Consider the following 26,655-nt stretch of genomic DNA (forward strand, 5'->3'; position numbering starts at 1 on the left):
ATCATGGAACTCAGACTGGATCGGCTGGGAGGCAGATATGTTAGATATTGAAGCCTGCACTTCTTCTCTAACCATAGCTCTCATGCTTGTTATTAGGGAGGCCTGTTCCTCTCCTACAATACGAGCGGTGCAGGACTCGCAAAGAGACTTCTGCCATGATGCATTAAGCTTTGTGGCACATATTGGACATCTTAGTCCTGCCCGTCTTCTTATCCCCAGATGAAGGACGCCCCTGGAATAGATAAAGGGACCACTAATAGTACCTTTAATGAGGCTATAGGGAGCGCACATTTTAGTGGGGACTCACATGTGTCAGGGAATCCTGCTTCCCCGGGACCTCCACGCTGACAGCCGGTATAGCACTTGGTTCCATCACCTAACTACTGCGGTGTCTAGTGCACGCTACCTAACCCACACGTACCTTAAATCCTTTTGCTTGTGTCCCCAGTACTCCCACAGGAGCAACGAGGATGACCGCCCCCTTGCTGCCGCCGTGACCCGGAAGTGACGCGGCAGCAGTGAACCGGAAGTTCATTGCCCGTTTACCGCCGAGGAACACTAGGAGTTCAGCATTCTCTTCAGCGCTCTGCCGTACCTGCCTCTCCCCGCACCGGAACGTCTGCGAAGTGATCACCCTTGCAGAGACCACGTGCAGGTACGCTGGGTAGTCATCTGAGGTCGAGTGCCCATCCCCCCCCAGGGGGAAGCGACCTCCTCACCAGGAGCAGCGCTGCACTGGTGTCGCTGAGGGACCCGATTACTTGGGTGTCGGCAATACAGAGATTAACCTGTGGGAAGGAAGAGGCTGAGCCCCCCCGATCCGCACGCTCTGTAGGGACAGTGAGTCTCTCGTCGTTCCTATCCACAGTGGGACAGGAAAAACACTGAAGGGTGGAAGGGGGAGGGTCCTTTTAAACTCTCGTGTTTCCTGTCCCACTGCGGATAAGAAGGACGTCCTCCATGGTGCTGTCAGGTGGTGACCTGGAAAGTATCTTTAATAAATTTTATATTTTAGGGGATGTATGTACCCTTGTAAAACTATATACTCTGTAATCTGAAGTATCTAAATGACCAATATGGCAGGAAATGAGAAGCTGATAACAGAGAGCACTAGTTAAGAGAAAGGGGGGCTGAGCCAGCCCCCTGGATATAGGGGTTGCGTAGTCAACAGTTGCTCACTATGGGCCTGATTCACCGTCTCTCCTGCCTTGATTGACATGGCTGACGTCTCCTATGTTATCCACTGTCTGTCCGTCTCTCGCACCTGCACAGGAGGGAACAGGAGCTGCGCAGCACAACAGACTGGATGACATAGGAAATGTCAGCCACGTCAGTAAAGGCAGGAGGATGGCAATTGTGGGGTCACAGGAGGCAATGAGCCGGGACCATAGACGCTGCTGATTAGCTAACGAGAAGGACAATTATTATTTTCTTAACTTTGCAAGCGGCTGGAATCTTGAAGCATGCTTTTACATGTGGCTAAAAGACGGTGGCTACAGGTCTTACAGATTAAAGGGAGGCTGTCCCCATATAAGGTCTGGCCAGCATCTGTACGCCCTCACATAGTGTTCTAGAATGCTCTAAATGTCCCCAATCCTCTATGCAAGGCACAAAAAAGAGCTTTTATTATACTCACAGACATCGCGGTCTGGGCGTCACTATTCTTGATCCATCACCGTCCCTCTTCTTGTGATCGATGTCCCGCTTCGTGTGGAAGATGCGTCCTACATCATGCATTCAGTGTCCTCTATCGCACTCCTGTGCAGGCGCACTTCTCTTTGCCCTGCTGAATTCAGAGTACAGTATTGTAGTGCGCATGCGCCAGCTTTATTTCCAGGTTATCAGCGCCCTTTGGCCTTTCCCAGTGCATACGCATTACAGTACTTAGCTCTGCACTCAGCAGCCCAGAGAAAAGTGCACCTGCACAGGAGCGCGATGGGTGACACTGTGTGGATGATGTAGGATGTGTCATCCAGATGAAGCAGTAACGGAGGATGGCAATCTTAAGTCAAGACCAGCTATGCCTTGATGAGCGCAGTTGGTGAGTATAATGAAAAGTCATTTTGCCTATGGGGAGTGCAGTCTACTATAGAGTCTGCCTATGGGGAGTGCATTATACTATATTGAGGACTATCTGGTGTATTATGCTATATGGAGGCTATCAAGGGGGGCCATCATTCAGTGTGGAGATTACAGTGAGGGGGCCATCGTACTGTGTTGGAGCCATTAAACAGTTAAGGGGTCAGTATACTGTGTGGGTGATACTATACAGTGAGGGGGCATTATACTGTGTATAAGAAAGCATCCTACTGTGTATAGTGGAGCTGTACAGGGGGAGACGCAGGACATTCTTAAATGTAAAGTGGGCACTTATTGTTATAGGGGAACTCAGGTTATTGTGACTGTCAAAGGGGCACACAGGACAATATTACTTTTTAGGGGGCAAAATGTGTGCGCTGTTTTCTAGGGCACTTGCACCCAGCATTACTAAATTATAAAGGGTTGCTTTAGAATTTAGAGGGTACAAAGAACCACACAGCAGGTGCAGTAAAAGGGTCACATACGGCAGCAGAGGCTCAGCATCCGGGTATCAGGTGCAGTAATAGTGACACATACGGCAGCAGCGGCTCAGTATTGGGGTATCAGGTGCAGTAATGGGGTCACATACGGCAGCAGCGGCTCAGTATTGGGGTATCAGGTGCAGTAATAGGGTCACATACAGCAGCAGAGGCTCAGCATCCGGGTATCAGGTGCAGTAAAAGGGACACATAGGGCAGCAGCGGCTCTGTATTGGGGTATCAGCAGGATGAGGGGTTTGTGCAGGTTGGGAATAGATGGTGATGGGGCTGGAATATGAGAAGTGAAATGTGTCTTTGTTGTAATCTCTGCAGCCGAGTCCTGGCTGGAAGAAGTTGTCATGTCGGTCTGGGCCAGATGGAAAAGACGGGAAAAATGAACGACTCCATCAGAAAGAACATCAGCGGTAAGTCATTATCTGTAACTGTGCTGTGATCGCTCATATGTTCTGCAGGGCTGGTATCTACCACTGACCATATGGCGGTAATATCAATATTGGTCTTTCTATAGAGATTATTTTCAGTAACAGCGCGGTCATCTGTTGAGGTTCTCCTCCGCTATTAGTGGTCAGTATTTTACATCAGTATTTGTAAGCCAAAACCAGGAGTGGGTGATAAATGCAGAAGTGGTGCATATGTTTCTATTATACTTTTCCTCTAATTGTTCCACTCCTGGTTTTGGCTTCCAAATACTGATGTAAAATACTGACCAAATACTGCTAGTGTGACGGCAGCCTTAGGGTGCGTCACCCAGCTGTAATCAAGGTTACCTGGTTAGGGGCCCACTCAGCAGTTTCGCCCCCACCTGAGCCAAAACGCTAGCTACGCCTCTGGTTCTGAGATTTAGTTTTCATCGCCGCAGCTGAATGATTTACAGCTACTAGCCAGGCTGAGTACATGTGGGGGTTGCCTGGTTGCTAGGGAATCGCCACATGTAATCAAGCTGGCTAACAGATGTAAATCATTCAGCTGCGGCGATGAAAACTAAATCTCCGACCAATAACAAATATTCGGAGATCACCCGAGCAACGAGTATACTTGCTCATCACTAATCACAATGTTTCATGAGCTGTACACTTTTTTTGTGAATCATCTTTTCTTGTAAAGTGGAATTGTCAATTTTGGCAACTTCTCAGAAATCGCACAAAAATAGGGGAGTCATGTCCAACCTCGCTGAATGTTTTTCTGTATGTGATATTGGGTTGTCCCATCATTAGAGCTCTGCTATCTAAGAACATCTAGGGTGCGTGGAGTGGCGATAACTGAAAATGTGGTGCAGCTGTGAGCAACGAGTATATTCCCTCATCACTAATCCCGACACTTTTGTTAGTTTAGTGGCCAATCCACCCTGTCCTCCAAGCTCCACAACCTATTTTCGGCCTCTGTTATACAGCCTCTCAGGGCCTGCATATCTTGCCGGAGAAGCCCCACTTCAGAATGTACCTCCTCAATCTTCCCTGATAGGGATGTTTTACAGCTAGAGATAGCGTGTAGAAGCTGTTCAGTTACTTTCTTCAGAGTCATATCCTCTTGATTTTCATTCCCCTCGTTCTCGCTTATTTGAGATCTGCTCTGCTCTGTATTTTTAGCTGTTAGCCCTTGAGGCATGGGGGAGTCAGCTTGTTCAGGCCTGGCATATTTTTTAAGCTTTTCTGCCACATTTGAACTCTTCCCAGGACTCATTTTGTAGGGGGTGTGAGCAGTCTTTTAATGAAGTGAGTTCAGTTAATGGCTTAGGCCTCTTTCACACTTCAGTCTTCTTGCGTTAGTCAAAATCTGCCGTAGCGACGGAGCCGTCAAAAATAGTGAAAAACGGAAACGGATCTGTTTTTTTAGACAGATCCGTATAGCGGATCTGTCGAAAAACCAGATCCGTTGCATCCGTTTCTTCAACAGATCCGTTGCCTGGCAGTCCTCTGGCTGGCAGCCCTCTTGCTGGCTGGATGGCTTCTTGCTTGTATACTTCCTGCTGGCACATTGAGGAAATGAAGCCACATGGCAGGTTTAGATTTGGGGCTGTCTGGACAATTGGCTACTAAATACAGATATGGAGCATGCTCAGTGTAAAAAAAAAACGGAATCAGTCACTGGATTCCGTCATTTCACGGACAGCGACGGATCCTGCGCCCATAGGCTTCCATTCTAGCCAACGACGTACGGCACTGGATCCGTCGCGGTCCGACGTTTCGACGCAGACAAAAAACGTTACTTTGTCCGTCTTCTCCAGACGACGGATAAATTCCGACGGATATAGTGCACGACAGATGAAACGTGAGGCCATCCGTCGTAATTCGTCGCTAATAGAAGTCTATGAGAAAAAGACGGATCCAGCGGGCAAATTAGCTGGATCTGTTTTTTCACAAAACGACGGATTTTGACTGAAACAAAAAGACTAAGTGTGAAAGCGGCCTTAGGCAATATAGGACTTTGCTCACTGTTTGGGGTATTTTATATTCCTTGTTAACAGCCTGGTCCATTTATGTGCAATTCCTGTGTTTGTTTATGAACTGTGGGTCCTGTGACACTCAGCCTGTGTCTATTGTTTGTTAGAGAGTTATAAGGCTTGCTATCAGTTCCTTATCACAGGGCTCTTAAGGTACCGTTACACTAAATGACTTACCAACGATCACGACCAGCGATACGACTTGGCCGTGATCGTTGGTCAGTCGTTGTGTGGTCGCTGGGGAGCTGTCACACAGACAGCTCTCTCCAGCGACCAACGATCAGGGGAATGACTTCGGCATCGTTGAAACGGTCTTCAACGATGCCGAAGTCCCCTGCAGCACCCGGGTAAACATCGGGTTACTAAGTGCAGGGCTGCGCTTAGTAACCCGATATTTTCCCTGGTTACCATTGTAAAAGTAAAAAAAAAAAAACACTACATACTCACATTCTGATGTCTGTCACGTCTCCCGGCGTCCACAAGGTTAGACGCTGCTGCCGAGAGCTTCCTGCACTGAATGTGTCAGCGCCGGCAGTAAAGCAGAGCACAGCGGTGACATCAACGCTGTGTTCTGCTTTACGGCCGGCGCTTACACAGTCAGTGCAGGAAGCTCTCGGCAGCAGCGCGTAAATTTTTTTTAACTTTTACAATGGTAACCAGGGTAAATATCGGGTTACTAAGCACGGCCCTGCGCTTAGTAACCCGATATTTACCCTGGTTACAAGTGAACACATCGCTGGATCGGCGTCACACACACCGATCCAACGATGACAGCGGGTGATCAGCGACGAAATAAAGTTCTGGACTTCTAGCTCCGACCAGCGATATCACAGCGGGATCAAGATCGCTGCTGCGTGTCAAACACAACGAGATCGCTATCCAGGACGCTGCAACGTTACAGATCGTCGTTCTCGCTGCAAAGTCGCTTAGTGTGAAGGTACCTTTAAAGCAGCTTACCTCTGTGCCTGCTGAGAGTCACAATCAAAGTTTTCCACTGCCAGTGAACTAATCTCTGGGAGGAGGGTGAGAGAATCTCCTCAATGAATCAAGATCCCTCCTTAGCGCCTGTCTCCAGCAGAGAAACGCTGGCTGTGGGTCCCTTATTCAGGGCTCTGCACCACAGCTCCCAGGCTGTATCTGAAAAAGTTCATATCCCACAGTAGGCTGTGAGCACTTTCACTGCTCGCTCTGTACCTTAGAGTGTGGACCCAAGATGGCCGTTGACACCTCCAGAGCTGTATTCTGTGTGGTTGTTTTGCAGTTCCCTGCCCAACTGAGCCAGGCTAAATCCACCCCAGGATGATGAAGTTTACAAGCTTACCAGAGCCTCAGATGTCAGGTATGATGCAAAATAATGTACAGAGCCACGGCCCCGAAACAATCCATCATTATTACTACAAATTTCAAAAATTAGGTTTGGTCACTAAAGAATTACAATGCATTCTTCCCAATGTAAGTTCTCTGATGTCTAAGAAGTTGAGATTTAGATAAAAAAAATATTCCACATTCAGGACATGAAAATGGCTACTCTCCTGTGTGAATTCTCTCATGTCTAAGAAGAGATGATATCTCTGGAAAACATTTCCCACATTCCAAACAAGAAAATGGCTTCTCTCCTGTGTGAATTCTCTCATGTCTAAGAAGAGATGATTTCAGTGTAAAACATTTTCCACATTCTGAACATGAAAATGGCTTCTCGCCTGTGTGAATTCTCTCATGTCTAAGAAGAGATGATATCTCTGGAAAACATTTCCCACATTCCAAACAAGAAAATGGCTTCTCTCCTGTGTGAATTCTCTCATGTCTAAGAAGAGATGATTTCAGTGTAAAACATTTTCCACATTCTGAGCATGAAAATGGCTTCTCTCCTGTGTGCATTCTCTCATGTGTAACAAGAGCTTATTTCTCTGTAAAACATTTTCTACATTCTGAGCATGAAAATGGCTTCTCGCCTGTGTGAATTCTCTCATGTCTAAGAAGAGATGATATCTTTGGAAAACATTTCCCACATTCTGAACATGAAAATGGCTTCTCGCCTGTGTGAATTCTCTCATGTCTAAGAAGAGATGATATCTCTGTAAAACATTTCCCACATGCCAAACAAGAAAATGGCTTCTCTCCTGTGTGAATTCTCTCATGTCTAAGAAGAGATGATTTCAGTGTAAAACATTTTCCACATTCTGAGCATGAAAATGGCTTCTCGCCTGTGTGAATTCTCTCATGTCTATGAAGAGATGATATCTCTGGAAAACATTTTCCACATTCTGAGCATGAAAATGGCTTCTCGCCTGTGTGAATTCTCTCATGTCTAAGAAGAGCTGATTTCGATGTAAAACATTTTCCACATTCTGAGCATGAAAATGGCTTCTCTCCTGTGTGAATTTTCTCATGCGCAACAAGAGCTGATTTATCTGTAAAACATTTTCCACATTCTGAACATGAAAATGGCTTCTCTCCTGTGTGAATTCTCTCATGTGCAACAAGAGCTGATTTCTCTGTAAATAATTTTCCACATTCTGAACATGAAAATGGCTTCTCGCCTGTGTGAATTCTCTCATGTCTAAGAAGAGATAATTTCTCTGTAAAACATTTTCCACATTCTGAGCATGAAAATGGCTTCTCGCCTGTGTGAATTCTCTCATGTCTAACAAAATGTGATTTATCTGTAAAACATTTCCCACATTCCAAACAAGAGAATGGCTTCTCTCCTGTGTGAATTCTCTCATGTCTAAGAAGAGCTGATTTCTCTGTAAAACATTTCCCACATTCTGAACAGGAAAATGGCTTCTCTCCTGTGTGAATTCTCTCATGTGCGACAAGAATATATTTTGTAATAAAACATTTTCCACATTCTGAGCATGAAAATGGCTTCTCTCCTGTGTGCATTCTCTCATGTGTAATAAGAGCTGATTTCCCTGTAAAACATTTCCCACATTCTGAACAGGAAAATGGCTTCTCGCCTGTGTGAATTCTCTCATGTGCAACAAGAGCTGATTTCTCTGTAAAACATTTCCCACATTCTGAACATGAAAATGGCTTCTCGCCTGTGTGAATTCTCTTATGTTTAAGAGCTGATTTCTTTGTAAAACATTTCCCACATTCTGAACATAAAAATGGCTTCTTTGTGGGAGCTTTTTTATTTTTCAAACTTCTTCCGTGACTTTTATTTTGTTTAACAGTCTGTGATGAGTTAGGACAGTGTACTTTAAAAGGATCCATGTCTGAGATGTTGGCATGTTCTTCATATGGGTCTTGTGCAATGCTTTTTTGGATTTTGGAGCTGCTGGTACAACCATCTGTTAAGAATATAACTGATATGATTTTTGAGTCAAATAACCTTAATACTTATATTTATCTAAATATAAAAAAACATTAAGACAAGTAAAAATAAAAAAATACATAGAAATTGCAAAGTGTGTAGCAAAGTTCTATTATTAACGGACTAAAGGTGTAATTTACAAGATGTGATGTTTTGACAAAGAATGTTCATTCTCAATCATTGGCCAGTGCAAACATCAAATAAAACATTTGTCATTGGTCGCATATTTTATATGAGAGTAAGGCCATGTGCACACATTCAGTATTTTTCACGTTTTTTCGCTATAAAAACATTTCTTGTGCAAATGTTGCTTTTTTTTCCGCGAAAAAAATCGCATTGCGGAAAAAAAAGCAACATGTTCATTAAATTTGCGGAATTGCGGGGATTCCGCACACCTAGGAATGCATTGATCTGCTTACTTTCCGCGTGGTGCTGTGCACCCCATGCGGGAAGTAAGCAGATTATGTGCGGTTGGTACCCAGGGTGGAGGAGAGGAGACTCTCCTCCACGGACTGGGCACCATATAATTGGTAAAAAAAAAAGAATTAAAATAAAAAATAGTCATATACTCACCCTCTGATGGCCCCGGAGTCTTCCCGCCTCTCAGCGGTGCACGCTGCCGCTTCCGTTCCTATAGATGCTCTGTGTGAAGGACCTGCGATGACGTCGCTGTCTTGTGATTGGTCGCGTGACCGCTCATGTGACCGCGACGTCATCGAAGGTCCTGCACACACACACACCATCTATAGGAATGGACGCCGCTGAGGAGATCGGCTGTCTGCAGGTAAGTATAAACAATTTTTAAAATTTTATTATTTTTAAACATTCTTTTACTATAGATGCTGCTTATGCAGCATCTATAGTAAAAGTTGGTCCCACTTGTCAAACACTATGTTTGACAAGTGTGACCAACCTGTCAGTCAGTTTTCCAAGCGATGCTACAGATCGCTTGGAAAACTTTAGCATTCTGCAAGCTTATTTCGCTTGCAAAATGCTAAAAAAAAAAAACGGGAAAAAAACGCAAAGAAAAAAATGCGGATTTCTTGCAGAAAATTTCCGGTTTTCTTCAGGAAATTTCTGCAAGAAATCCTGACGTGTGCACATACCCTAAAAATGATCGTTGTTGACAGCACATCATCCCCTTTGTATAAATTGAGGATGTTCTGCAATAATAAAAAAGTCATGAGATAAGGAAACAAATCATCATTCTTTCATCGAAATGAAAGCTAATAAGCCCCAATCACCTTCCTATACCATCAATCACTGCTTACTGATGAAATTATATTTGCCTTGCAGCCACTCGATTTTATTCTTCAGAAGTAGTGGGCAGTAGCAGTCACCTCTCTGTTAGAGCTCCGTGCACCACCTCAATGACTTTAACCCCTTAACCCCCAGAGCTTTTTTCGGTTTTGCGCTTTCATTTTTCGCTCCCCTTCTTACTAGAGCTATGACTTTTTTTATTTTTCCGTTAATATGGCCATGTGAGTGCTTGTTTTTTGCAGGACGAGTTTTACTTTTGAACGACACGATTGGTTTTACCATGTCGTGTACTAGAAAATGGGGAAAAAATTGCAAGTGCGGTGAAATTGCAAAGAAGTGCAATCCCACACTTGTTTTTTGTTTGGTTTTTTTACTAGGTTCACTAAATGCTAAAACTGACCTGCCATTATGATTCTCCAGGTCATTACGAGTTCACAGACACCAAACATGTCTAGGTTCTTTAGAATTTAAGTGGTGGAAAAAAAAAATCCAAACTTTGTTTAAAAAAAATGCGCCATTTTCCTATACCCGCAGCGTCTCCATTTTTCGTGATCTTGGGTCGGGGGAGGGCTTATTTTTTGCATGCCAAGCTGACATTTTTAATGATACCATTTTGGTGCCGATACGTTCTTTTGATTGCCCGCTATTGCATTTTAATGCAATGTCGTGGTGACCAAAAAACGTAATTCTGGCATTTAGATTTTTTTTCTCGCTACGCCATTTAGCGATCAGGTTAATTCTTTTTTTTTTTATTATTAATAGATCGGGCGATTCTGAATTCGGCGATACCAAATATGTGTAGGTTTGATTTTTTTTGTTTTATATTGAATGGGGCGAAAGGAGGGGGGGGGTTTGAACTTTTTTTTTTTAAATATTTCATATTTTTTAAAACATTTTTCTTTTTACTTTTGGCATGCTTCAATAGTCTCCATGGGAGGCTAGAAGCTGAAACAACCCGATCGACTCAAGCTACATAGAGGCGATGATCAGTTTGCCTCTATGTAGCTGAATTACTGACTTGTTATGGCGCTCACAGCAATCCGGCACTGACAACCAAAGAAGTCTCCAGGAGACCTCTGGTTGTCATGCTGATGAACCGGTAACCCCCGATCACGTGACGGGGGTTACCGGTGTGCGTAGTTCTGGCACGAGTGTAGGAAGCGCCATTTAAATGCCGCTGTCAAGAGTTTGATAGAGGCATTTAACTAGTTAATAGAAGCAGGTGAAACACGCGGATATTGCGGGCACACGTCAGCTGTTCAAAACAGCCGACATGTCCCGGGAAAGATGTGGGGCTCACCGCCGGAGCCAACATCAAAGGGAGGGATACTGACATCGGCAGACCATTACACTCAATGTCAGTAAGGGGTTAAGCGAGTAGCTGCAAGGAACATATTTCCATTTCTCCTGGTAGCCGCTCTCCCAGTAAAACAGCCCAACGCGCTTTAAATACTATTTACTTACAGATTACCAATATACCTGCAGGTAAATTGCATTTTTGAAGCGGACAGGTTATCTTTAGGGGTTCATTTACACAGGCAGGTAATGACCTGTAACAAGCACTGATTCATGATATGGGAGCAGCTTTGTTCTCTCTCCCCATAGATAATAGATGAATGATTGGCCGAACCGTCATGGCTATGGTGGATTTCAGAGACAGTGCGGTCAGCAGACTCAGGTACAAGTAATGTCTGTACTAACATCTATAATTACATGTCTATGTCTGTGGTCTGGACTGTTTTAGAATAATAAAGCAAAATTGGTTTCCATATTGCATCCTGTGGTGTGTGCTGTGGAAATCTATATCCATCTATCTAATGAGTGCGTGTGTGTGGGCAACCAATCACTAAGCATGTGTGTTTGTGTTTATCAGCCACACCCACTCCACATAGCAACTAATCACTAAGCAGCTTTCATTTCACCAGAGCTGTTTATAAGAAGCTGAGCTGTGATTGGTTGCTATGAGGAACAGTTTTCCTTGTGGACAGTTGTGGTAACTGAGGCCTATTATTCTTATCATTTCTATGGTGTTATCGTCCTTCTGTAAAGCTGGAAATAGCATAATTTATTACCGTGCTGACACAGACCACCCTCTGACACAGACTGCAGGCGGGGCCCAGTATCACACAGGATATGATTAGATACACGGCTCAGCAGACAGTATCACACAGGATAGGATTAGATACACAGCTCGGCAGACGGTATCACACAGGAGAGGATTAGATACACAGCCCAGTATCACACAGGATAGGATTAGATACACGGCTCAGCAGACAGTATCACACAGGATAGGATTAGATAGACAGCTCAGCAGACAGGATCACACAGGATAGGATTAGATACACAGCTTGGCAGACGGTATCACACAGGAGAGGATTAGATACACAGCCCAGTATCACACAGGATAGGATTAGATACACTGCTCAGCAGACGGTATCACACAGGATAGGATTAGATATACAGCCCAGTATCACACAGGATAGGATTAGATACACAGCCCAGTATCACACAGGATAGGGTAATTCCATATCAAGTGATCCAAATATTAATTTATTTTTTTTACCTGACGTCTACAGGTTATTTTTAGGCTTGAGCGACTTTTACTTTTTCAGGATCGAGTCGGGTTTCGCGAAACCCGATTTTGTCAAAAGTCGGGTCGGGTGAAATCGGCCGATCATTGCGAAAAGTCGGGGGGGGGGGGGGGGGGGGGGGGATGCGACTGAAACACGAAACCCAATGCAAGTCAGTGGGGAATAAAAGTCGGCAGTGAGTGGAGGACAGAAAAACACCTACAGAGCCCATTTTAATGTCAAAATCATCAATTCTTGTTACTTAATCTTGTAAATCCTAATTAACCTTATAATAATAGTTAGGTATTAAAAATTGGGGGTCATATGGTTAAAGTTGTGGGGGGGGGGGGGGGGGAGGGAGGGAGCTGGCTCAATTTTTTATTGGGCCCAGGAATTGTGGAATACGTCACGGCGGTGGAGCAGGGAGAGGTAAGTATTTCAACTTTGCAAGTGCTGTGGCTGTGATCCAGAGCAAGCAGGGGGAACCCACTCGTTCGCATTGGCACTGACACAGGGCCCCTCAAAGTACGGCGTTGTGTTTGACGGCGGGGGCGCCTCCCACCGGCAGTGACACTTTTGCGTACTATGACGGGCCCTGTGACAGTGACGTCGCCAACGAGTATGCCCCCCCCCCACCTGCTAAAAGCAGAAAAAAATTGGTAACAGGAGTAAACAGGCAGCATTGCTTTGTTCAGTGGAGGACAACAACAAGCAGCAGCAGACACTGTTAGTAGGGCCCAACTAAACCAGTAGGGCAAATACAGTTTCAAATTCTAAATACAGGCTGAAAGCCTGTAGATTGAAACTCAGCTTTGTTTCTTTGAGGAAACCAAGAGGCAGCAGCAGACGTCACTAGGCCCAAACCAAGAACCAGGCCAAATGCAGTTTCATATTGTTGATAAAGGCCGAAAGCCTGTAGATTGAAACTCAGCTTTGTTTAGTAGAGGTAGAGTGGGCGCACCCACCTGTCCAAGCAAACGGCACTTGGAACGGGTGCCTGCGCCAAGTGGTGACCACGGTCCTGTGGGGGGAGTCAGCCCATTTAGGGAGGTATAAAAATGGCCTATGGTGGACATTCAGCAGCTGCAAATGGAGGAATTGGCAAAGTCAGTAAGAGGAGGGCAAAAGCGAGTCATTTATCACCCAAGCTACGTGTCAGCAGGGGAAGGTGGGGCAAAAGAATTGGCAATCCATGATTGGTTCATTTTAATGAAGGTTAGATCATCTACATTTTGGGTAGCCAGACGTGTCCTTTTTTCGGTCAGTATTGAACCAGCAGCACTGAAGACTCTTTCTGAAAGCACACTGGCAGCAGGGCAAGCGAGCTCCTGTAATGCATATTCTGCCAATTTGGGCCAGGTGTCTAGTTTAGATGCCCAGTAATCAAAGGGGAATGACCTGTGAGGGGGAACATCGATAAGGGATGAAAAATAGTTTGTAACCATACTGGACAAATGCTGTCTCCTGTCACTTTTAATAGATGCAGCAGTCCCTGTTGTGTCAGCGGTCATTGAAAAATCACTCCACAACCTTGTCAGAAAACCCCTCTGTCCAACGCCACTTCGGATTTCTGCACCTCTAGCACCTCTGCCATGTTGCCCCCTACGGCAAGTGAGGACCATCACAACCTCTGTGTGCTGGGAATGCCTCAACCAAACGGTCTACAAGAGTTGCTTGTTTGGTAGCCAATATTTGCTCAAGGTTCTCATGTGGCATGATGTTTTGCATTTTCCCTTTATAGCGTGGATCCAGGAGGCAGGCCAACAAGTAATCGTCATCGGTCATCATTTTGACAATGCGGGGGTCCCTTTTTAGAATACGCAAGGCATACTCAGCCATGTGGGCCAATGTTCCTGGTGTCAATTCACTGGTCCTGCTAGGTTGAGGAGCACTTTCTTGGAAATCCACATCACAAGTGTCCCGCAAGAAACCTGTACCTGACCTTGCAACGCCACCAGTTTCAAGTGGCCCCTGAGAAGCATCCTCCTCCCATACATAGTCATCCCCATCATCCTCCTCCTCATCCTCTTCGACCGCCACCTCGTCCTGGACAGTTCCCTGACCAGACAATGGCTGACTGTCATCAAGGATTCCCTCCTCCTCGGCTGCAGACGCCAGCTCCTTGATGTGCGTCAAACTTTGCATCAGCAGACGCATAAGTGGGATGCTCATGCTTATGATGGCGTCGTCTGCAATTGCCAGCCGTGTGCATTCCTCAAAACACTGAAGGACTTGACAGAGGTCTTGTAGCTTGGACCACTGCACACCAGACAACTCCATGTCTGCCATCCAACTGCCTGCCCGTGTATGCGTATCCTCCCATAAATACATGACAGCACGCCTCTGTTCACACAGCCTCTGAACCATGTGCAATGTGGAGTTCCACCTTGTTGCAAAGTCGATAATTAGGTGGTGCTGTGGAAGATTGAGCGATCGCTGATGGTTCAGCATACGGCTGGAGAGTACGGGTGACCGGCGGATGTGCGAGCAAAGTCTTCGCACCTTCAGGAGCAGGGCTGGTAACTCTGGATAATTTTTAAGAAAGCACTGCACCACCAGGTTCAAAGTGTGAGCCAGGCAAGGTATGTGTTTGAGTTGTGAAAGGGCTATGGCAGCCATAAAATTCCTTCCATTATCACCGACTACCTTGCCTGCCTCAAGATGTACACTGCCCAGCCATGACAGTTTCTTGCTGCAAGAACTCGGCCAGAACTTCCGCGGTGTGTCTGATGTCGCCCAAACACTTCATTTCAAACACGGCCTGGTGACGCTTCCCACTAGCTGTTCCGTAATGGGACACCTCGTGTGCAACACTGGCAGATGCGGATGGAGTGGTCGTGCGACAGCGCTCTGTGGATGAGCTTTCGCTTCTGGAGGAGGAGGAGGTGGGGTGGCGAACGTCTACAGCCAACTGTTTCCTAGATCGTGGGCTAGGCAGAACTGTCCCACTATTGCTGTCCCCTGTGGACCCTGCATCCACGACATTAACCCAGTGCGCCGTGATGGACACGTAACGTCCCTGGCCATGCCTACTGGTCCATGCATCTGTTGTGAGGTGCACCTTCCCACTGACAGACTGCCTCAGTGCATGGACAATGCGGTCTTTGACATGCTGGTGGAGGGCTGGGATGGCTTTTCTCGCAAAGAAGTGGCGACTGGGTAGGTCATAGCGTGGTACTGCGTAGGCCATCAGGGCTTTGAAAGCTTCGCTTTCAACCAACCGGTAGGGCATCATGTCTAACGAGTTAAGTCTGGCAATGTGGGCGTTCAAACCCTTTGTACGCGGATGAAAGGATGAGTACTTTCGTTTCCTAACAAGAGTCTCTTCTAGGGTGAGCTGGATTGGAGAGCTGCCTATGGTGGAACTAGCGGTGGTTGTGGACATGGCAGATTGAGAGTGAGTTGGTGATGTTGGCCTACATACAGTGCTTCCTACCAATAACCTTCTGACTCCCTGACTGCTTTGGCCTAGCGACGATCCCTCCACATTTGCTGCTGGTGTCCTAACCGGTGGGCTTACAGTGAGGGAAGCAATGTTGCAGTGCTGACTACCTTCATTCAGACCTGGTGCACCAACGGTACGGGACGTTAGGTAGTTAGTCCAGGCTTGCAAGTGCATGCTGTTTAAATGTCTACGCATGCACGTTGTATTTAAATTGTTAAGAATCTTCCCTCTGCTAAAGGTCTTTGAGCATTTTTTACAGATCACTTTTGACTGATCATTGGGATCTTGGTCAAAAAAATGCCACACTGCACTCTTCCTACTATGGAATTCCTTTTCAGGCATTGCACGCTGTGCAACTTTCACAGGATGGCCACGCTGTCCTAAAACTGGTTTTGTCAAACGTTTTTTGCCTGATACGCGCCTGCCAGATGACAGCTGTTGCGATGTAGATTGGTGCTGCTGTGGATAACCCTCCTCCGCTTCTGAGCTAGTGGCAGCGCCATCCTCCTCCCCCAATGGCTGCCAATCTGGGTCAACTATCACCTCCTCCTCCTCAATGTCCTGTGCACCTTCCTCAGTGTCACCGTGTAAGGCGCTATAGCGTTTAGGACAGGGCACCATAGTCTCATCAGGGTCAGATTCTGGCTCAGCAAACTGCGAGGGCAATGTAGTGATCTGACTCGATGGAACAGCATCATAATCTAGCTGTGGCTGTGCATCAGTGCACTCCATGTCCGATTCTTCTTGCAATGGGCAGGGTACAATTTCCCTTTCTAACCCAGGCACGGTATGTGTAAAGAGCTCCATGGAGTAACCTGTTGTGTCGCCTGACGCATCCTTCACTTTTGGTTTGGGAGAAGGAAACAAGGAAACGTCTTGTTCCTGACCGGGAGCATCCACTGACGACTGGCTGCTGTGACATTTTGAACTTTGGGAAGAGGAGGCCAAAGAGCTAGAGGCTGAGTCAGCAATGAAAGCCAAAACTTTTTCCTGCTGCTCTGGCTTTAAAAGCTGTTTTCCTACTCCCAGGTAAGGGAGCCTTCGAGGCCTTTGTAGCCAGACGATGACGCAGGCTCAACACCTCCAGCCTTAGGTGCTACTGTGCTTTTGCCACTACCACCAGATGCAGCACCACCATCAGTACCAGCTGACAACCCCCGCCCACGGCCTCTTCCACCAGACTTCCTCATTTTTGGGGGGGGAGACACAGAACCACAACTCTGGCCCAGTGGTATAACAGTAAACTATGAACGTGGCAGAAAATGGCTGCCTGATATATACGACACACTAGCAGTACAGCAGAATATACACTGTGTGCGAATTTTAATCTCCCTTTTTTGGGGGGGAGACACAGAAGCACAACTCTGGCCCAGTGGTATAACAGTAAACTATGAACGTGGCAGAAAGTGGCTGCCTGATATATACGACACACTGGCAGTACAGCAGAATATACACTGTGTGCGAATTTTAATCTCCCTTTTTTTTTGGGGGGGGGACACAGAACCACAACTCTGGCCCAGTGGTATAACACAACACTATGAACGTGCCAGAAAGTGGTTGGAATTATTACTTAAAAAAAAAATAACAAGCTCCCTACAATGAGCTCAGGACAAGTATGGTAGCAATAAAAAGGACTGCTTAACACAAAAATGTGGACAAATAAACAAGATAGGTAACTGTGCAGAAAGGAGCAACAGGAATTTTGCATTAAAAAAAGCAGTTGGTTTGCACAGCACCGTGCACACAGATATGCAGCTGCTGCACTAAAATACGACCTCCACTGTCCCTGCACAAAAAGGTGGTGTGGGACAGTGAAAAATCACTCCAGCACAAGCGGTTTGGGGGTTTATATTTCCTCCCTAACTCTGTCCCTGCTTCTGACTAACTGCAGCAACACCTCTCCCTATGCTCAGATCGGCAGAAGTAAGATGGCGGTCGGCGTGCACGCCCCTTTATACCCCCTGTGACGCCACAGACAGCAAGCCAATCACTGCCATGCCCTTCTCAAAGATGGCGGGGACCGAGACCTATGTCATCACGCAGCCCACACTCTGCGTCCTCCTTCATTGGATGAAAAACGGCGGTGACAGCGTCATATGAAACGCGACTTTGGCGCTCTGATCGTGTACCGCATGGCCGATCCCACTGTAGGATCGGTTCGGGTTTCATGAAACTCGACTTTGCCTAAAAGTCGCCGATTTATGAAAATGACCGATCCGTTATTATGACCCTAGTTTTTTTTTTTTTATTTAGTACAACTTTAGTTCATTACAAATTTAAAAAGTTTGGAATTTTTTTCTTTAGTAGTCTGTAAAAAATTAACTAATGAAGTTTTGAAAAAGCGCAAATTTTGGCCTGGTATGGCTTTACATTTTTTATCATATCTCGGGGTAGAATTAAGATAAAGAGGTGGGAGAGGCATCATTTTTCTCAGAATGGTACCGGCTTTCATTTGATATGTCACAAGACAATGTTTCTATATATTTTGTTTTGGAGAAATCAAATTCAAAATTTTGAAGCGCAATTGTGAAAAAAAGGTATGTTTTAAATTTGTGAAAAAATGCCTGTGTGTTACTTGTGTTCTTGTTTATATTTATACAGGGATTCAACTTGGGACCTATCAAATTTTTATTTTATTTTTTTAAGCCTTGAATCATCTGATTTTATGTTTGTGTGAGTTTCTTGCTTTTTTCTTTTCAAATTACAACTTATTGAATTCAACATTTATATATAACAATATAGAAACACAAAAAAACAAATACCGAAGTGCCAGAATAAATACATCTTAAATCATCATAACACAACTTGCTCAGCATTTTTAACCTGAATGCATTGAACAAACCAAAAGAAAAAAGGCGATCATATCCTCAAGTGTGATTTTCGATATTCAGTCTCATCCTAATTATATGTTAAAAACAAGATTAAAATAACCAATATTTTTTTTTCTTCTGCGGTTTTGCACCTATTTATACATGTAAATTATTTTCTACTATATCACTAAACATGTCATTTATGAAGTGTTTAAGAAGAATAGTACAGTAGTTAAATCCTCGTTCTATAAAATATGAACTAATCAAACAATTAATAGTACGTTTTTAAACTGGCCTTTTATCATCAACTAGATGGTGGCCCGATTCTAACGCATCGGGTATTCTAGAATATGTATGTACCGTATATACTCGAGTATAAGCCGAGATTTTCAGCCCAAATTTTTTGGCTGAAAGTGCCCCTCTCGGCTTATACTCGAGTCACGGTCGGCGGGTGAGGGGGAGAGAAGTCTGTCATATACTCACCTGCTTCCGGGGCTTCTGGCGCTCCCCCTGCCTGTCCCATGGTCTTCGGGTGCCGCAGCTCTTCCCCTGTTCAGCGGTCACATGGGACCGCTCATTAAAGTTATGAATATGGACTCCACTCCCATAGTGGTGGAGCCGCATATTCATTTCTCTAATGAGCGGTAACGGTGACTGCTGACAGAGGAAGAGGCTGCGGCACCCGGAGACCATCTGTCTGGGATAAGGAGCCAGGGAAGCCGGGAGCAGGTGAGTAATATATATTTACCTGTCCACGTTCCACACGCCGGGTGCCGCTCCGTCTTCCCGTCCTCTTGCTCTGACTGTTCAGGTCAGAGGGCGCGATGACATACTAGTGTGCACACCGCCCTCTGCCTGAACAGTCAGTGCGGAGAGACGCCAAGACGGGACGCTGAGGAGCTGCGGGCAGCAAGAGAGGTGAAGTATGTCATTTTTTTTTTATTGCAGCAGCAGCATTATATATGGCACAGCTTTATATGGAGCATCTATGGGGCCATAATGAACGGAGCAGAGCATTCTATATGGCAGTTTTGTATGGAGCATCTATGGGGCCATAATGAACGGTGCAGAGCATTCTATATGGCACAGCTTTATATGAAGCATCTATGGGGCCATAATGAACGGTGCAGAGCAATCTTTATGGCACAACTTTATATGGAGCATCTATGGGGCAATAATGAACGGTGCAGAGCATTCTGTATGGCACAGCTTTATATGGAGCATCTATGGGGCCATAATGAACGGTGCAGAGCATTCTATATGGCACAGCTATATATGCATCATCTATGGGGCAATAATCAACGGTATGGAGCATTATATGTGGCACAGCTTTATATGGAGCATCTATGGGGCAATAATGAACGGTGCAGAGCATTCTGTATGGCACAGCTTTATATGGAGCATCTATGGGGCCATAATGAATGGTGCAGAGCATTCTATATGGCACAGCTATATATGAATCATCTATGGGGCAATAATCAACGGTATGGAGCATTATATGTGGCACAGCTTTATATGGAGCATCTATGGGGCAATAATGAACGGTGCAGAGCATTCTATATGGCACAGCTTTATATGGAGCCATAATGAACGGTGCAGAGCATTCTATATGGCACAGCTATATATGAATCATCTATGGGGCAATAATCAACGGTATGGAGCATTATATATGGCACAGCTTTATATGGAGCATCTATGGGGCAATAATGAAATGTATGGAGCATTATATGTGGCACAGTTTTATATGGAGCATCTTATGGGGCCATAATGAACTGTATGGAGCATTATATGTGGCACAGCTTTATATGGAGCATCTTATGGGGCAATAATGAACGGTATGGAGCATCTATTTTTATATTTGAAATTCACCGGTAGCTGCTGCATTTCCTACCCTAGGCTTATACTCGAGTCAATAAGTTTTCCCATTTTTTGTGGCAAAATTAGGGGGGGGGTCGGCTTATACTCGAGTATATACGGTAGTTTATTTATGAAGTTATCAGAATAATGCAATTTATACACAGGATTCGGCCGGCCGCGTGCGACCAATTAGCGAAGCGTGGTTCAAATTCCGCGCCAATTTGCGACCGGACTGCGCCTGTCGCTGACTGGTCACGCCCGGCTGCGAACTATCAGTGAAGCCAGGGCCTGCTACAGGTTTTTGAGGGCCCTGGGCGAAAGAATCTCAGTGGGCCCCCTTCTTTAACACATACCACGATTCATGATGCACAGATACAGCAGGGAAATATAGCACAGCCAAGTAGCATACAGCCCACATAGTATATAACACGGCCCACGCACTATAGAACACGGCCCACTCAGTATATAACACGGCCCACTCAGTATATAACACGGCCCACGCAGTATATAACACGGCCCACGCAGTATATAACACGGCCCACGCAGTATATAACACGGCCCACGCAGTATATAACACGGCCCACGCAGTATATAACACGGCCCACGCAGTATATAACACGGCCCACGCAGTATATAACACGGCCCACGCCGTATATAACACGGCCCACGCCGTATATTGCCCAGCCACGTAATATATTGCACAGGCACATAATATATTGCACAGCCACATAGTATATAGCGAAGCCACGTAGTATATAGCACAGCCACGTAGTATATAGCACAGCCACGTAGTATATAGCACAGCCACGTAGTATATAGCACAGCCACGTAGTATATAGCACAGCCACGTAGTATATAGCACAGCCACGTAGTATATAGCACAGCCACGTAGTATATAGCACAGCCACGTAGTATATAGCACAGCCACGTAGTATATAGCACAGCCACGTAGTATATAGCACAGTCCATGCAGTATATAACACAGGCCAAGTAGTAAAGAGCACAGCGATGTAGTATATTGCCCAGCCACGTAATATATACCACAGCAACGTAATATATAACACAGCCCATGCAGTATCCATCACATCCCACGTAGTATATAGCCATGTGGGCACCATATCCCTGTCAAAAATAAAAAATAAATAATTAAAATAAAAAAGTTATATACTCACCTTCCGTCGGCCCCCGGATCCAGCCCAGGCGTTTACCGATGCTCATTGTGACACTCCGGTCTCAAGAATGCATTGCGGTCTGGTGAGATGATGACATAGCGGTCTCGCGAGACCGCTACATCATCATCTCGCGAGACCGCAATGCATGGACCAGAGCGTCGCGAGGAGCAGCGGGAAAGGCGACGGAAGGTGAGAATATAATCATTTTATTATTTTTAACATTAGATCTTTTTACTATTGATGCTGCATAGGCAGCATCAATAGTAAAAAGTTGGTCACACAGGGTTAATAGCAGTGTTAACGGACTGCGTTACACCGCGGCGTAACGTTGTGTAATGCAGCCATTGACCCTTTGTGAGCGCTGACTGGAGGGCGCACTGACAGAGTAGGAAGGGGCGAATTCGCGGCCGGACTGTGCCCGTCGCTGATTGGCAGACAGAAAGACAGAGACAAACAGACGGAAGTACCCCTTAGACGATAAATATAGATGTGTCCCTTCTAGTGGGTGAAATGTAATCTTGTCCATAAGCGCTTACGAGCAATGGCCATTTCCTTTTGTTTCAGAGTATGTACGGCCTGTAACGGTGCTCGGCTCCACCTGAGTCAATGTCTGATTTTTGTTCACTTTTAAAATGTCTGGCTATCTTGGATACACAAAGGATGGCGCTGGACCAGAAGGTGCAAAAAAGTCACTTCTACTTCTTCATTTACACAATCTTTGGAGAGTCCAGTAGCCGCCACCAGAGCCAATCATATTCACAGGTCACATAACCAGTTATGCTTCTAAGCTGTAACATAATAAAATAATACAGTAATATCTAAAAATCATGGATTATTTGGGAAATATAGACCCCACCCTTTTAGACCACAGGCTGAACAGATCTGAATTTAAGATTTTTGAACTGACACTGTAATAGTTTTATTTTTTAAAATATGACCCATCACGATCCCAGCTTGTATTTTGGTACAGATGTGACCAGGAGCATAGCAGGCACATGTGCAGTTTTTGAAATTTTTAAATTAAGCTTTTTTTTCGGAAATGCGTTTTAAGGTTTTGCGTTTGAATTCGCATTGGTAAAATATTATCAAAGATAAACTTGTGACATATCTGGTGAAAGGCTGTACAGTTCTGAGTAGAATGGTGATTAATTTGTTTCGCTATCTATTTTCTAGTTTGAGTTATGAGGAGAAATGTAACGGCAGGCAACACCAAAATTAGCACTTTTTCCGAACTTTGAAAATCAATAAAAAAAAAAATAATAATGTCTAGAATTTTTTTTCTTCACATTTTGCATTCTCTGACACGCTATTACCAAATAACAAAATCTCAAAGAATTAAAAATATAGGGGGAAAAATCATTGGTTCACTTGACGTGGAATGACCCGATAGGATTAGATACACGGCTCAGCAGACAGCATCAGTATCACACAGGACAAAATTAAATACACAGCTCAGCAACAGAATGTGCCAGAGGAGAGGACCTTTTCATTCCAAGAATTCCTCTCATTCCATCTGATTTGACTTTTGTTTTTAAACACCTCCAGTTTCCAGTTGGACTGGCATTTGCAATGTCCATTAACAAGGCTCAGGGACAGTCCTTCAAAGTAGTAGGGATCAATTTGCAATCTCAGGCTTTTCTCACGGTCAACTTTACGTGGCCTGTTCAAGAGTTGGAATTGCCAAAAATCTGTTAATCTTTGCACCGGAAGGAAAAACCAAAAATGTTGTTTATCCAAAAGGCTCTTGAATGAGTTGAAAATAAAATACTATCAATAGGTAATCGTTTAGTTAATTTGTGTTGCAAATCTGTAGTGTTGAGTATATGATGTGAAATGTTTTTATGTGCAATATAATCATTGTAATTTGTTATAAGTAACCACAGTTAGTTACTGTGCTCGGGCAACGCCGGGCTCTTCAGCTAGTCATATCTACTCTTCAGTGAACACTACACATCTTCCATGTGACAGAGTGCAGGACTTGCTCATATTGTGTTACTTGTGTCTAGAGAAATGCCCAGATGTCAGTACTACTAGGTGGGGTATTAGGAAGTCAAGGCCATGGAGCAAATATAAAGCTGGATAAGACCAGGCAATTCCCTGCTTTCTCTTATAATCTATTAATGGCTGTGACTATGAGACAATTGTCATAAAACAGTTTTTTTTAATCTCCAGCTAGTGCAGTATATCAAATAGGTTACTTAGGTTATATATTAATCCTGAAACCAGAACTCTGATGGATATGATGTAAAACACTAAACTAGATACTTTGCCAGTGAGGTTTGTCACGCGTCTGATGATCTATCATCCCAGTCTATTCTTAAATCTATATTATAGATGCACAATCGGTCTTATTACATATTGCACCATTACATTGTCAGCCCTATATAATCTGTATTTTAGCTGAATGGGGAAATCTATGGCCAAAAAACTGAGAAAACATATAACAAAACTTCAATTTTCCAGTCTGGTGAATGACGAGAATGTGACTATTCTCTGCTTTATTTAATGGTGACTCCTCACTAGGGCAGTTACCTGTAGGAACGTCCTCTTTGCACCACTCATCCTCCCGCACATCATTTTCTCCTTTCTCCATTATGGCCTCAACATCAATATTCTTCAGATATTTGCCTGGATGTCAAAGCTGTGAAAGTAATAATGTAGAAGTCACAAACAGAAGGAAAACTCACATGGAATGTTCTAGATGGAGGATTTAACTACAAGCTCATGGGGCACCTGAGCCCCAAAAGATGCTGACTAGTGATGAGCGCCTGGTTGCTAGAGAATCCCCACATGTAATCAAGCCAAAAGTCGGAAATCATGCAGCTGCGGCTAGGAAAACTAAATCTCCGAGCACTTACAAATACTCGGAGACCACCCGAGCGTGCTCAGGAAAACCCAAGCAACGAGTATACTCGCTCATCACTAATGCGGACATCTCGGCCTAACTGGCGCTGCTTGCAGACAGTACGGCGGCGTGTAGTGACAGAAGCCGGCGTTACTGTAAGTATTTGCATTATGGCAAAGTCATTTCCTTCATTAACCCCTTAGTGACTGGGCCAAATGTTTGAATTCTGACCAATGTCACTTTATGTGGTAATAACTCTGGAATGATTCAAGAAATCCCACAGATTTTGAGAATGTTTTTTCGTGGCACATTATAATTTATAATAATGATAAATTTAGGTTGATATGTCTTGTGTTTATTTCTAAAAAAAAAAAAAAATGTAAAAAAAATTGCAATTTTCATACTTTGAATGATTATCCCTTTAATCCAGATTGTCATGCCACAGAAAAACATTAATAAATAACATTTCCCTCATGTCTGCTTTACATCAGCACCATTTATAAAATGTTATTTTATTTTGTTAGCCTTTTAGGAGGTTTAAAGATGTAGCAGTAATTTATCATTTTTTTCATGGAAATAAACAAAATTTATTTTTTTGCAGGACCTGTCCAGATTGGAAGTGACTTTGGGGGTCCTATATATTGGAAAAAAACTCAGAAGTGATACCATTTTGAAAACATAACCCCCCCCGACATATTGAAAACTGCTGTCAGGTAGTTTATTAACCCTTCAGGTGAGTTTCACCCCTTTACCCCCAAGGGTGGTTTGCACGTTAATGACCAGGCCATTTTTTACAATTCTGACCACTGTCCCTTTATGAGGTTATACAGTCATGGCCAAAAGTATTGACACCACTGCAATTCTGTCAGATAATACTCATTTTGTTCCTGAAAATGATTGCAAACACAAATTATTTGGTATTATCTTCATTTAATTTGTCTTAAATGAAAAAACACAAAAAGAATTGTCCTAAAGCCAAATTGGATATAATTCCACACCAAACATAAAAAAGGAGGTGGACAAAAGTATTGGCACTGTTCGAAAAATCATGTGATGCTTCTCTAATTTGTGTAATTAACAGCACCTGTAACTTACCTGTGGCACCTAACAGGTGTTGGCAATAACTAAATCACACTTGCAGCCAGTTGACATGGATTAAAGTTAACTCAACCTCTGTCCTGTGTTTTTGTGTGTACCACATTGAGCATGGAGAACAGAAAGAAGACCAAAGAACTGTCTGAGGACTTGAGAAACCAAATTGTGAGGAAGCATGAGCAATCTCAAGGCTGCAAATCCATCTCCAAAGACCTGAATGTTCCTGTGTCTACCGTGCAAAGTGTCATCAAGAAGTTTAAAACCCATGGCACTGTGGCTAACCTCCCTAGATGTGGACGGAAAAGAAAAACTGACAAGAGATTTCAACGCAAGATTGTGTGGATGTTGGATAAAGAACCTCGACTAACATCCAAACAAGTTCAAGATGCCCTGCAGTCTGAGGGTACAACAGTGTCAACCCGTACTATCCGTCGGCGTCTGAATGAAAAGGGACTGTATGGTAGGAGACCCAGGAAGACCCCACTTCTTACCCCGAGACATAAAAAAAGCCAGGCTGGAGTTTGCCAAAACTTACCTGAAAAAGCCTAAAACGTTTTGGAAGAATTTTCTCTGGTCAGATGAGACAAAAGTAGAGCTTTTTGTGCAAAGGCATCAACAAAGAGTTTACAGGAGAAAAAAGAGGCATTCAAAGAAAAGAACACGGTCCTTACAGTCAAACATGGCAGAGGTTCCCTGATGTTTTGGGGTTGCTTTGCTGCCTCTGGCACTGGACTGCTTGACCGTGTGCATGGCATTATTAAGTCTGAAGACTACCAACAAATTTTGCAGCATAATGTAGGGCCCAGCTGGGTCTCCCTCAGAGGTCATGGGTCTTCCAGCAGGACAATGACCCAAAACACACTTCAAAAAGCACTAGAAAATGGTTTGAGAGAAAGCACTGGAGACTTCTAAGGTGGCCAGCGATGAGTCCAGACCTGAATTCCATAGAACACCTGTGGAGAGATCTAAAAATGGCAGTTTGGAGAAGGCACCCTTCCAATATCAGGGACCTGGAGCAGTTTGCCAAAGAATAATGGTCTAAAATTCCAGCAGAGCATTGTAAGGAACTCCGCTGCATGAAAATAGAAGAAATGCGGGCACTCACCATCCAAATAAAATCCAAACTTTATTCTGACATCATGTCAAATGCAGGACAGGCAGGGAAACACGGGCTTCCACAAGATGACGGCCGTTTCGCGCAGCTGCGCTTCCACGGGTCTTCTATTTTCATACAGCGGTGATTTGGACTTATTTTCAGCGTGA

At 44.5% G+C, this 26,655-nt stretch overlaps 1 protein-coding gene across 1 annotated transcript in view; it reads right to left on the reverse strand.

Moving 5' to 3' along the window:
* Positions 1-5,925: 5,925 nt before the first annotated feature.
* The window catches only part of LOC138645811 (oocyte zinc finger protein XlCOF7.1-like), a 32,136-nt gene continuing 11,406 nt past the window's right edge, over positions 5,926-26,655 (reverse strand). Inside the window, exons 2-3 of the mRNA XM_069735327.1 lie at positions 23,985-24,093; positions 5,926-8,315 (exon numbers count right to left, since the gene is read on the reverse strand). Coding sequence (XP_069591428.1) covers positions 6,919-8,315; positions 23,985-24,045 — 1,458 coding nt within the window. The 5' untranslated portion in view covers positions 24,046-24,093 and the 3' untranslated portion in view covers positions 5,926-6,918. The remainder of the gene's footprint in view (positions 8,316-23,984; positions 24,094-26,655) is intronic.

This window comes from Ranitomeya imitator, chromosome 7 (assembly GCF_032444005.1).
Source record: "Ranitomeya imitator isolate aRanImi1 chromosome 7, aRanImi1.pri, whole genome shotgun sequence".
In the NCBI taxonomy this organism is placed as follows: domain Eukaryota; kingdom Metazoa; phylum Chordata; class Amphibia; order Anura; family Dendrobatidae; genus Ranitomeya; species Ranitomeya imitator.